This window comes from Varroa jacobsoni, unplaced genomic scaffold (assembly GCF_002532875.2).
Source record: "Varroa jacobsoni isolate VJ856 unplaced genomic scaffold, vjacob_1.0 contig00672, whole genome shotgun sequence".
Classification (NCBI taxonomy): Eukaryota; Metazoa; Arthropoda; class Arachnida; order Mesostigmata; family Varroidae; genus Varroa; species Varroa jacobsoni.
This window is the reverse complement of record NW_019214508.1, coordinates 18,676-32,796: the sequence shown is the minus strand read 5'-3', so window position 1 is coordinate 32,796 and position 14,121 is coordinate 18,676. Positions and strand designations below refer to the sequence as shown.

The following is a 14,121-nucleotide window of genomic DNA, read 5'->3' as shown; positions in this document are numbered from 1 at the left end:
AAAGATGGGATGTACATCTCCGCGTTGACTATTCAGCCTCGCCAGCGCATCCATGACCTTTCCAAAAATGGTGGGCAAAGTCGTTGGCGTTTTGAAGTGCTTTCGCTTTTCTCGACAATGTTATAGTCTATTCATCTGACTTCGACATCTATATGATTTTAAAGGCCAGCCTTGGTCGGCGTTTTTTCGCGTTAACCACGACGTAAAGCTAGCTCGCAATCTGTGCAAAATTTCATATAAACCGCCAGTGAGAGCAAACTAGGCTTGGAAGGAGAGGAAACACTGCCCATACTCTACCAGATGAAAGAAGCTTTTACGTACTATCACGCGAGACAGAAATGGTAGGGCATGTTGGCACCCGAAAGGCGTTGCAACCCGTTAAAAAAAGCGTTTTTTTTTTTATCAGGGTCGGGGCTTTCAATGCAGGCTCAGAAGGTGTCGATTTCATCTGCGAGCAGCGTAATGAAAATCCAAGACAACGCAATACGTTCCAACCTGTCTTAGCATTTAAAGGTGCCTTGAACGGGTGATATGAGAGTCCATGAGCTCTTTGCGACCCATGCGGTAAGATTAAGAGGCGTTATCGGGTTCCATGATTTGGGCGTTGAAAGCCGTGCAGCGCTCCTTCGAAAACTTAGAGGCCATTTTGACGGACCAAACGACGTGCTTCACATCGCGATGATACGCAAGCTACGCGGCTACGCAGGGCGACACCACATTAAACGTATCAACGTCACTGTCGGACACACGCGATGCGATGGACTGGTCGACTGCATTGTTCGAATGATTCCAAAGGCGTTCCTGGGTTTCCTGGTGGCTAAAACACACAACTCGCTTTAAGAGCTGCTGTCTCGCGTAACGTTTCCGCTTAACACATACACCAACGCGAACTTCAAAGGAACACCATTCGAATCACTTTCCAGCCGTCAGACTGTATTGCCCGAAGAGCCTTCTAGTTGTAAAAATGCTGAGACACGATGTGCCAATGAATAGCATCGGAGAGCACATTCAACACTTTGGCACATAAAGTTACGGCTCAAGCGGGAAAAGTCTACCCCGCGAGAATTCAAGGACGAAACGAGGGTACTGGTAAAGGTTGAATGGGCACCACCAATACTCTCCAAGTTGTTGCAGCTGCGTTACCACAGGCCTCTTGCTATAGTGAGCTGAGTTGTTTTGTACAGCTAAGGGGTCGCCACGTTACGCGGCCGTGACCGGAAAAGGTATACAGCGCTATATTGGGAAACATACTCCAGTATAACGGCCAAATGTAGAAATGTGTTTCACGTGCCTCCGACGTGGAGTTTGCCGAATCTGTGTTTGAGAAGGATCTGGAATAACAATTTTGTTATAGCATATTTTTGTTCAAGAAAGAAATCCATCTTTGCAGTTGAAATCGCGCCATATTTCTGGTCAAAAATCTTCACTGGTTAATTTAGTTTTCTGCTTCACCGTTTCTGTTGATAAACGGTATCATACAAAAAAAAAACATACATTATTTTTAGCAAGTGGTCAAGAGAAGTACGGCGTTTTTAAGGGCCTAGTAAAAATGCTCTGTAAAAGTGACATTACCTTAACCTCAAATGATAACCGACTGAATCAAGAGCTCTCTTAGTGACGCCCACCTTTAACCACGATTTGAAGATATGCTTTGATTAGATATATTTACGAAAGTCATACATCTTTGTTTAGTCAACCGAAAATATCTTCTGCAGTATGCAAAATCTCAGCTGCGGCTTGCCCATGTAAATATTTCAATTTTTGTGTTCTGTCACGACATGTCTACGCTGAATCAGCGGTAGTTCTCCCAGACTTACATCTGGCAAGTCGTACCGTTAGTTCTTGCTGTTTATTAGGGATCCTGCAGTCGAATTATATATTGCCGTTATATATTGCTTGATTAGCACTACATAATCTTACTTTGTTGGCTGATGTAGTAAACCGTGTGTTCTACTGTTCTCTACTTTCCGCTTTTCACAACAAACTCCTTTTAGGTAATTTCTCTTACTTTAATATGACCACTTAGGATTTTTTGGGGCCAGTGAAGATCTCCGCATTTCAGACAGAGGGTGGGCGGTTTCCTGAAATGCTCTGGCCTATGAGGACCTGCAACAACGTTGAGCTTAGGTCTCGTTATAAGCTACCTAATATATTTTACACTTTTGAGAAGGCCGATGTGGGATTGTTTTGATTTTGCCTTCCCTTAAGCCTGTTTTGCCTCATTAAATCTTAACTTTTACAAGTCACATGCCGTCTTTTATTTAACCTGTATTGTTGTTGATCATGTTAATCACTTGTAACGGCTATATCAGCGAAATTGTCAGGTACCACTAATATGGACTTATTTCACTGTATTCGGAAATACCAGCGGACGAAGTAACTGGTCAAATGATTGCAAAAATTTGTTGTTATCTTTTTGAGTTCATCTAAAAAAAGTTCCGAGAACTGGCGCACTTCTTGACGAGCATCGAAATGTGCGAAAGCTTTTGCGTGCCGTTTGGACACGATTAATTTGGAGTGTTCAGCGTCCGTCAAATATATGATTTCTAGGATCAAAATCCCCACTGAATCAATGTTTTTTTTCGCGTAGCGTTGATGTTTATCTGAAATTTACTTTAATCACATTTTGTTCCGCATACATATTGTTTCCTTGCGAAAGTAACAACGATTATTCTTCCCCAAACGTACGAACCAACTGTTAATCTACTTGACGGTCTAATCTGATATTCATTCATGGTGAATGTGTTGAATTTTCAAACTCCCTGGCATTTCTTTTTTGACCAAATTATTTTTACTGAGTGTAAGTAGTACTGAGTAAGTGAAGTAAGTACTGAGTAGTAAGAAAACTGACCGAGTCAAAGCAACAACTTGAATGGATAACTACGCGCTATTATAGGTGCAAAAAAGTCAAAAACGCTTTTTTAAGAACATTACTCAGCATCCTAGTAGACGAGTTGTTCATAAAGAGCAAGGGTTACATATATATATTTATATATATATATAACGGTGCTCATTACTCTTCTATTATATATTGTAGCTGCTTCTCAAATTAGCTTCTCAAAAATTTAAAACAGTATTTTAAGAAAAACAATATGTTTATCAAGTGTATTAGATAAACTGTTTAATGAAAGTATTAGGGGAATTAATAACTTGATAGGAAATTATCTCTAAGAAAACTCTGGTTTACTGTATTTTTTCATTAGAGATGGTCATCCTTGATTAATGTAAACATAAACAAGCCTTCAGATCCTTTTAAGCAACGGCTGCGAATATATTGAAGTATTCTACAGTCACAGCTGAGCATAAGCCTGCAGAAGTTGCACAAACATTGGAATTAAATTAGGATGGCCAAGACCAGCTATTATTCTAAACAATTTTTATTCAAAAATGTAATAGTCTAGTAATATTGCATTTAATTGAATCAATTGATAGAATCAATAAGTAGATAAAATTAACAAGATTTTCAATGCGCAAAAGCCTTAACAGTCGCTAATTTGCAAATTAAAAACATAGTACACAGCTTGTATAACTAGAACATTTAGTTAACTAAAAAATTTTTGGGATTGAATAGAGACACTGCCGCAAAACTATGTACGACTCGCATAGACAAACGAATGTCAGTGATATTTCAATCAGGATAAATAACTTTTGAGTTGTTATTAACGAGTTGGAATCCTTAGTCGCCTATCATTGGTGCTAGCTATCATGACTCAGGTGAATATAGTTGCCGAAGAGCTATCCGTTATGCAACTCTATCCTTAATAAACAGCAAATAGAAGTAGAAAAAGAACTTCTTCTCTTAGTCCTAGAAAGACTAAATGATAAAAAATTTATTTGACGTACCGATCACAAACGTTTAGTAATAATATTTAGCATTTTTTACACGGAAATGAGAGTTCAAAATTACCCAATAAAGGTGCGAGTTTAAGATTCTTAGATAGAATGTAAGAGAACAGGCAGATTTAGAAATGCTAATTCACAGTAACGTTCTTTTTTGACGGAGAACCCGAAAATAATGTCGGAACTGAAATTGAATATGGCGCCCACAGTAACAAACGACTTACTGTTTACCAGCAACAATTATTGAGCTAAGGGAAAAGCACATCGAAAGATTCTACATTTCAAAACGTAATGAAGCTTATAAGGAACGGAAAATAATTTTCAAAAGTAGCGACTGATAACACATTATGCTACCTCGGCAATCGTTGAGAGTCTCAATACATAAAGGCTGTATACAAAACCAATGTCGTATTTCAAAACCATTACAGGTTTGAGTATTACAAATAGTGTGTCAAGGTCAAATGGGTTATCTTAGAACAAAACAATTGATCCTTATATATAAATAGAGATATACCATGGATCAACTAAAAACTTGATAATTTAATACGAATATGTGTCAACGAAGCGTGGATTTTTATAAAAGTATCTGTTAAGCTATAGCTAGAATCTGTACACGTATTTAAACAAATATATAAATTTTACGTTGCCAAGCCAACAGATGGTCTGATGTATTTATTGTTGTAAATGCATATTCACGATAGCCTGAACGACGTACCATGCAATCATCAACTATAAACACAGTAAACGCACTACTAGTTTTTTCGCTAAAGTAACCCATTTACGATAGTTTTAAGCAGTAGTATTCAATACACATTAGTACAATTTTCCAATTCTCAAGGAAAACCAATTAAAGCATACGAGCACAATAGCTGCGTTTTATCGACAATCCAATGGTTTAGCCAAATTATTTGTTGGTATATTTAAGCTATCGCAAGTTTAGACAGATGACCCAGTAACTTCTAAAAAAAGGATTCAATCTTATAGATCCACAACCAAAGTAGCTGCTAAATCTCCTGCAGAATCATTTTCGGGAAGGAAAATTCGTGTTCAGTTCGATCTCGTTTCTAAAAAAAATTCCAGCAACAAAACGAACCTAAAAAGTCACGAGACAGATATTATTTTCACCATTATCACAGTCTTAAGAAACTAGAAGACGAATATATTTTTTCTATTCTAAGAGGGATTGATCGAGTAATCTAAAAGGCCAAAATAAATAATTGGAAATCGATACGTCAGACTAATCGATTTAAGCGTAGAACAGGTTTGCCTTTATTCCACAGACTGGGGAAAACTTCATTACCGACCATGTCGGTCAAAGCCCTTAGAGACATTTACCTCAACCAAAACAGGTTTTTTAATCGCAGATACCACACTCGGACTAAGGCAGAGCCCGATAGTAGTGACAAAGATTAAAAAAGGCTATGCAACTACACAAAAGTATTTCTTATGAACAAAAAAGGGATGTCATGAATACTATATAAGTACCAATATTTAAAACAACGAGGCAGTAGTTTTATCGATGAAAAGATAACAACGAGTCTTTGTTGTATATTTTAACGCTCACTGTTTATAGACACTTCAGTTGTGTCAAAGATAAGCCTAGCAAGGCCACACATACAGGTTAGCCAATAACCAACGGAAAAAAGCACGGGATGTTGTATCTCACATCAAGTTTGAGACGGCGCAATGCAAGCCAGCCCTTCACGGGTTTCGGCGGAAGATTGAAATAGGCGATGCTATTAGCCCCCTCCGAGATTACCCTTGTAATAATACTTTACGGTTCAGATCTGGAGGGTTTTAGCGTACAAGAAGTAGAGGCTAAGTGTCAGTCATGGCTCGAAAACCTTTTATCAAGCCGTATTCAGCAACTCTTTCCAGAACTCAGGTGTTACTATTGCACGCTAACAATCTTACCAACTTCTTCTTGTAAATGATATAAATGATGATAATGATAAAATGTTCAACGGAAGCAAAGCCTACAACTTAGGGTATTATAATCGATTCGATATCTCTGTGAGATAACGCATCGCTTTCAATAGTTTCCAAGAGTGTTAATAAGCGCAGCATAAACTGTGATTACTTGCAATAATAGTTTGGCTTAGTATGGGAGATCAATCAAGAAATTGGGTATTAAAGCTACGTTTCGGTTCGTAGGGACTAAACGGTAAACACAGGCATTCGCTCTTACTTAAAAGTGTAATGACGTACATGTTCCAGCATTAATTGTAGCCGGACGGCAGTGGCAGTGACCGGCCAGTTACGCAGGGAACTGTTTATTTTCAGCAGCACAAGAACCTAACTAACTGGTTGCAGAGTTTGACTTCCTGTTCAATTATAATTGAATAACAAGGACGATTGTAGACGTATTTTACAATCACTCACTGTTAAATACAGTCTACCAAGGCAGTGCGGGAATTATTTCATAATTAAACACACTCCGTACTTTTATGCCGTCAAAAAGAGGAAGAGAAATACCATGACAGTTTTCTTACATCTCTAAACCCCTGTCTGAGATTGGATGGCATCGTTGGGGTGGCACCAGCAATGTCGAGCAAAAACAACTTAAACCCCAGTATCTGCGGCAGCAGTTGAGTTTAACAGTACGAAAAACGGCGACGGGGTGATTGCTAGTTAAAACTACACGATATTGCTCTACACATATGATGTCCCACAGATAGTTCAAAAAACAGAAATTCGGTATATAATGAAAACTATATTCCATTCCTATTATGTAAGCATTGCGTGCTTCACTTATTAGCTTTTTCGTTACTTGTCTTTTTCATGAAGGAAGAATTTTTCATGCATGGATAAGCGGTAAAAAGAGGTAAAAAGACTGGCATTCTTCCTTCACGAAAATGGAGAAAAAGATCGCTTGCCATTTTGTTTAAAAGCTTTTTTCGTTACATGTTTAACACACCCGGCTCTCAGAACATTAAAATTTGAAGAACGCGACAAATTAGCTTCGCACTGGCTTCTGCATAAATACAAACTACCAGTCATGCTTTAAACCCACATTATGCCCGTGGACACTACCTATATATAAGGACACAAGATTTAACGTAGTGAAACATCGGTAAGAATCCAATAACCAATTGAAACACACCGGCAATCTATGTACATATCTAGTTAAATGTAGCACATCAAATGAGTTTGGTTTGTTTAGCACCTTTAATAAAGTTGTCTGCTATGCAACAGCTAATCGATTACGTGGCGACTAGCAAACCAGCGAACTAGAAGAAGTGCATTGAACTTTCTAAAGTATTCGGAAGAGTCTAGCTAAGCAGTAACTTTTGCCTCTAATGTAGCTAAGCGGCAACTCTCATTTACGTGTGACATAAGTCTCGTTTGTTCTTCACATAGGGGCGCACTTATATGATTATAACACGTACAGTGTACGATAAGGAGATACATACAGTTGGGAGCACATATAGATCGAGAAGCTTCGGGAAGAGTTCGGAAACAAACACTATGAACTCATAGATGAAGAACCTCCAGCACAAACGATTTCCGGTTGAAGAAGTAGCAATTTCAACTGATGTCAAGGTCATCATCACGATATCACCTCCTATAGTGACAGTTATCAGACAAACGGAATAACAAATAGGTTAAGATCGGCATCGAGAATAGATAATAAATAAGGAGATAGGGGTATTCGGTGTTTTTAAATCTGGTAATAAATAGGTCTCCAATTATTTATAAGAATCATAGTACCATGAGAATAGAATTAAATGTATACAAGAAGACAAACATTTAGGAGAAAAACTGTGGTCCATAGAAGAAAAAGCAATATTATGAAATGAGCAAGGTGCAGGTACATAGAGCTAGCAACAAAGCCTCGTAATTGAGGCAATGGAAAACAGTAACGTAAGTAATCGTAAGGAATCGTAAGTACTAATAAAAATATACTCACGGATTCTATAAAGATTTGTGCAGCACTAAAAAAATAAATTTATTTTTTGCGAAACATATATATATATATAGGAAAAATTCCTAAATGGCCACCTAGACCACATCTAAACTAACTTTTTTTGCATATGCTACAAATTCTTCCCGATGATCATCATTATTTGATATCATTGCCACTCACCACGATTACATGCTCAATTTAGGGCTGAAGCCACTTACTAGTTGTCAAAATGCTCTTTTTTTAATGCGTAAATGTGTTTTTTTTAATAGTAACCCGTGTGTCAAGCAATATTGATAGGTATGAAGTCGTTAAATTGTCACTTAGATACGCTTAGAATACGAAAGATTTTCAGCGAGGGTAAATTTTTGGGTAATAGCAGGGCAGAGTTCCAAAAAATACAATAGGTCAAGTCGGCCAATAAGAAGATGAGATGCGAAGAGGTGAAGAGAATCTTAAACGGAATAACTGCTGGAGCTTATCTAGACGATCTAATTGATAATTAAAATTCTGACGTTCAAAACGGCCGCTAATTTCTATCCTAAGAAATCCAGCTGTATATTTTTTGATGACCTTTGAGCACTTAAAATCTAAACCTAAAAAAAAAGTCTTCTAATTTGCTTCCTGGAAACTTCCTCAGATTCTTCAAAAGCCATATGAAAACAGGAAATAACGTAGACCGTTGATATCGGATAAAAGAAGAAATTGATGATCTTAGTAGAGGTTCTCCCTGTATGAATACCATGGATAAAAGCTGACCTTCGATCAGATTTCAAAAACAACGGACTATTTTTTGTCATGATGAGTTAGTTACTTTGTTGTAGAAAGCACTGTTTTTTTAATAAAAAAAAAAAATGGAATGAACGCATGTCTGCTACGAAGCACAGCCCACCAAGGTCTGTTTGGATTTAGGTGCCACATTTTGTATGCATCTATTTCAGTATAATGAGAATTGCGAAGTATGAGTGGCCTGTGAATCCACGTATCTCATTAGTTTAGCTAACTTCTCCCGTAACTACGTGTATATAAGAGGCTAAAGTATTAGTAACCATGTCATCTCATATCAGCGGTCTATACCACTAAAAAAGCTCAATGCTACCGAAAATTATTATCAGAAATGAATAATCAGGAAAACAATGAATTAAGGAAAACGACAAGTTGTTTTTAATAAATAGTTACTTGAATGGTTGCCACCTTGGAGGAACCTTAGGTTGAGTCCAGCAAGACATACATAGTACAGGTTCCTAGTAGGAACAAGTTCCTGATGCTATACATAAAAAATGACAACCTGTCCGCATAAAAAGAAATAACTGGAAGTGCTAAAGAAAATCTTACTTTTGTTACCTTTTGTATTCTATTAAGAAAACGTACAGTTTAAAATCCTTCATTCGATTTCTTTTGTGATGACTCTATATCTTTATTGCTTCACATTTTCTTAATTTGATATTGTAGTATACATTTACTTTGTTGTAAAGAAGATATTAACAGCAGCCACTCACCTGATAGCACAGCTGGTAATATCGCAAGAAATGAAAAGTATATTTGAGTCCCGGGAAGGAAGAAGCTCATTAACGCCAATACAGTTGTCAACCACGTTCCAAGCAGACACGCATAAAGAAGATGCCTAAGACCATACTTATTCATGTATTGACAACAAAGAAACGCCAAAATCGCGCCTAAAAGATTAAGATGACAAAACGAATTTGCTAGTCAATATAGGTCTTAAACATATTTTAGTTATACCAACGAAATTTATAAATCATCTCGTTTAATATTAAATGCCAGATATAAAATCCCAGCTTCTGTGCTCTATACTTGTTCGTTGATGCATTGGAAATTTCAAATTATTTCGTTGTGCCGTTGTAACTCATTAGTTGACTAAAGTGATATAGATCAAGCATTGGGGTCAAGATAACTACTAAAGATATTTGTGCCATTATTAAGCTTCCATGAAACGCTTAACTGTAAAGGTTAAAAAAAAATTAAAAAGTAAAGGTGAAATTAACCTTAGTCGGCCCTTCTTCATCGTTGACCATATTTATGACTCGAATCGCATATCAAAATGTGTGGCTGAGTTGGCATCATACGATTCATTTCAATCTATCTTCGAAAAATGGTTTTATTCAAATTTTGTGTTAAATTATGGATAAACATCTGGGAAAATAGCCTCCGTACTCTGCTAAAGAGTCCAAAAAATGCTTTAAAGCATGGGCCACTATTGTATGGGCTCTATATAATTGACTTTCTCTTCTAAACAGAAATAACATTGAGCTACTTCTACACTTCTAAGGTTAAGAAGCAATTAATACGAATGCGCAGCACAGGAATCTTTAGAAGACAAAATCTTCAACCAAGGTAAAAGCGACTGCATAGTACAATAACGTCGTGAAGACTATATTTTTAAATGTGCCTAAAATATCTGTGATTGGTTATTTGAATAATAAATTCACAGTCTGCTGTTTACCTTTGAACCATCTAAAATTGGCTATTGAGATGAGACGCCCATAAAAGTGGTTAAGATGAGACTGCAATAGTTTCCGAATATTGTAAAATAAAAGGGTTTTTTCGTCAAATAAATATAATTTAACTCAGAAAAGGTTTTTGTTATCATGTATTGTAAGTCGTACGAAACAAAAATGAAGATCCTGAAGTTGCATATAGTTAGCGTGCACTGACAACCTCAGTTTAGGTGAGTGTAGTATATGCGATGCGCGCAAACAACAACAGCCAGCACGAGTCATGCTTTTCGGAAAAAGAGAGAGTCGAGATTGGCGCCCCCAAGACATACATAAAGAGTTTCCGTGTCCCTCAGACAGTTGAATTTTAGTTATGGTCAATTGAGGATGTGTCGGTGACCTGTGAAACTATTCTGGGAATCAATTCACTGTCTTCTGAGACTTCAGGTAGCTCTTCAGGCCAGAATATTACGTAATACAACCATAGTATTAGGCTGTAAAAAAGTTCCCGCGATTTTTTTGTGATAGTGTTACGTCATTGTTCACGGCTGTTTCCCGTCCGTCTTATTATGCCGTCTCATCAGAGGATAATGGGTTCCGTTTTAAAGGAGTTTTTTAACCACGTTTTGAATTCTTGATCAATGCCGAAGGAAGGCCACGAAAATGATTGCCTATTGTACAGAAAAGGTGGAAATCCGTCGACGGAGAGTCTGTAGAATATAGAGGGTGCAACAAAACCTCCCATGGAAGGTACACGAGGGCATCTTTGATGATGTTTGTTGTGCGTGGCCTTGTATTGGCATAGAGCGTGACCACTTGACTTTACCCATTGAGTCCTTTTTTTTTGGATAACCTTGTTGACTTTATGCAACTGGGCCAACTACACCTGTCGAGATACTAGCTGGTTTGTAGGAAGCCATTTCTAGTAAACCAAATTCGCGCAATTCCACCAAACGCAAAGCATAACCTTTTTTTGATCAAAATTTGATTGGACTCTGAAGCCGCCAAGCGCACAATGCAGCCAGCCATTTTAAGCTTTACTTTATGTTGATATACAGATATTACTTCTCATCACAGGTGACGATTCTATGCAAAGATCTTTGTGGCTGCGTGACATTTGACACCTAACTAGATGTTGAAATACAACGCTAGGCAGTAATTCCTCATTGGATTCAGAGAGTTCATGGGGTACTTAAGCTTCAAGTTTTTGCATAAGCCTAAGGAACTTGAAGTAGTTTACGATGGTTATGTGGCTGCAGCTTATCCTTTCTGCCGATTTCCGAGTTGCTTGTCGGCCGTCTTTTTTCAAAGGTGCCTTCATATGGTTGTAATCAAACTCAGCCGGCCGGCCAGGTCACGACGATACTTTAGGCTTCGGAGATCGTTTCTAAACTTACCAAATCATTTTTGAGCAGTTGTTTTAGCGATAGCATCGTTGCTGTATATAAGTTCTCACATTTTGGTCTTAACTAATTATGTGGTATAGGTGTCGAAAATGCATTTTTTTATTTAAAACATCCAGCATTGCAAAGTTTTCTCTAGTTGAACTTTTTACGATACGCCACTGTTACGGTACGTTGATAGCGCAAGAAGAGTGCTTTTTAACGGTATACCAGGAACCGTTACACGCGGAAACTTTAATTTAACTGAATATAATACGATTTATTTATCATATAAACATCTTATAATTTGTGTTTCAGTATTCTTCTAGCAGTGTGTTGCATCATTAGTGCATCATTCACGGTTTCACAGTTTTGTTGTTGTAAGAGTAATAATAAGGTTTCGCCATTTTATGTGCGTTCATTAGCAAGCGGAGGTTCTTTACAGCTTTTGGTGAACTCCAAAGTCCACTCAAAAAATCGCAGATATGAAATGCAGATCGCGTAGCATATTGTATCAACATATAATACCATAACAAAAGACAACTGAGCGCATCCAGGTATGCCAAGCCTGGAAGGAAAAGTTTTGGTTGATTTGATACCTATGTATGTATAGTAAGTCCCGAAACTTAAACCCCGATTATAGAACAGACACGATAGGCACATCACTTTACATGGCAACGTCATGTCTGCAGTCTTGTCTGGCGCATCAACGCACATTTCGCCGAATGGCCAGCCTGTGTTTTCTAAATCCCAATAAAAATGCCTACACAAATAGTTTCCAGATACTTAGTAGCTAGCGTTCTGTAATTCTTGATATCAGTGCTTCAATAATACTACAGGAAAGTTAGGTTATTTTCGGCGATGGTGTCCCCGAATCCAAGCCATTCAGTCGAACAATGAACGCTGTGAGTAGGCGTGGGGCGGCATTTTTAGCCCACATATTTTCGTCATTGCCGTCAACCATTGCAGGTAATTTGGAGCTGAAAGGTAAGGTGCTAGGATGTATGAACTCTTTTAAGCAAATAATATTAAGTGGCATTTAGCATGCCTATAACCAAGCACAAGTATAATTGAGAAATACAAGCTCTCAATGTAGAGGACGCTGACATTCTTTAACTTAAAGGTAGCGTCCACGGCATCGTTCATCGCAGTAAAGCAGATAACCTAGTTCGATTAACCTACTTAAAGAGTGTTCTTGAACCCCCCAACCTTGCCGAAAATCAACTTGCCTCTGCTATGCGAAGCTCCTTTATTATGTTATGAGAAGCGCAATTGTGCCGCCAGTTTTTTTTACTATGAGTGCTTTCTGGTATGTAGAGAGTCAGCTAATAAAACCTGGACCGACATAACACACAACCGGCCGTGTTCTTTTATACATAGATTTCATAAACATATGCTCTAAAGAGCAGACCCGAAGCAGAAGGATGTGAGGAATCTGCAATGTTATCGTATACCTAATCCATCTCACATAAATACAGTTGAAAACGGGCGTAAAAGCTTCGTTTTTTGTAGATCTACGCTGGAAGTCACCAATCTAGAAATTATGTTATGAAAGTTCAATACAATAGCTTTCAAAAAAGTAGGTGCTGTATATGGTTTCGTTTAAAAATGAGAAAAAAAATAGGAAATCTTTCTTAGCATAAAGTGCTTTTTTTTGACGCCTTTTGTAAAAACATTGGAATCGCCTTAGAAGTGTATCATAAATATCGAAATATTATTGTCAAAACAAGCGTTAGGTATTTCTTTCATATTTTCACATGAGCTTCCTTGAAAGCCGCGGACATGCCAATAGGAGTATAACCGATGGTGCGAGTACATTCTTTGTAGTCCCATGCGATGGGAAAATTAGCAGCTTCTGTTAAAATTGGAACTCAGATTTATTTATATTTACAAAAGTATTAAGTAAAATAAGTTAATAAGTATGCATTTTAGCGTCCTATATGTTAAATGTAAACAACTTGTTGCAAAATAATAATGTCGGGAATAGAAAAAAAATTCAGTGATCTGGATTATATTCTAATAATTTGTCTATAATAACATAACGTACTTCAAGAGGAATTCATGCGCAACGAACATTATGTTCTGTAGATGGTACATTTAGATTTTATAGAAGGTGATCGAAATATTGGATAAAGTGTAGAAACCATGTATTATTATATCTAAAAATGATCTTTTATGTATTAAGGATTAACCTACCTGTGACGCCACACTGGCCTACGTGTCTACTCAGGGTAAGCTAAATCTGAGAATACTGGACCGTTTGTTTTGTATTTAGCGAACGCTTTAAAGTAAATGATTCTCGGCTTTGTTTCGTTCTCCTGAAGAACAAAAGGGAAGTACTAAACTTATGTACATCATGGTCTGCGCTGAAAACGAAGTTATGTGCTCACAGGTGGAAGGTTTTGGAAATTAGGCTATAATTCAAACCAATATGTATAAGTAGTATCAACGAATTTTCCACAAACGAGAAAGCCTTGGAGACAAACCTTGTTATTGATTTGGTTATAACAACAAATAGGGACTGAACGTCAAAAAAAAA

At 37.4% G+C, this 14,121-nt stretch overlaps 1 protein-coding gene across 15 annotated transcripts in view; it reads right to left on the bottom strand.

The window, feature by feature from the left end:
• LOC111271482 (uncharacterized) overlaps window positions 1-14,121 on the bottom strand; it is a 47,892-nt gene that overhangs the window by 15,107 nt on the left and 18,664 nt on the right. For all 15 annotated transcript variants that reach the window (XR_002686893.2, XR_002686892.2, XR_002686891.2 and 12 more), the window contains 2 exons: window positions 9,244-9,420; window positions 7,254-7,405 (listed from right to left, as the gene is read on the bottom strand). Coding sequence is in view for 9 of the 15 variants with exons in the window: in XM_022852308.2 (XP_022708043.1) it covers window positions 7,254-7,405; window positions 9,244-9,420 (329 nt within the window). In the remaining 6 variants the exon portion in view is untranslated. The remainder of the gene's footprint in view (window positions 1-7,253; window positions 7,406-9,243; window positions 9,421-14,121) is intronic.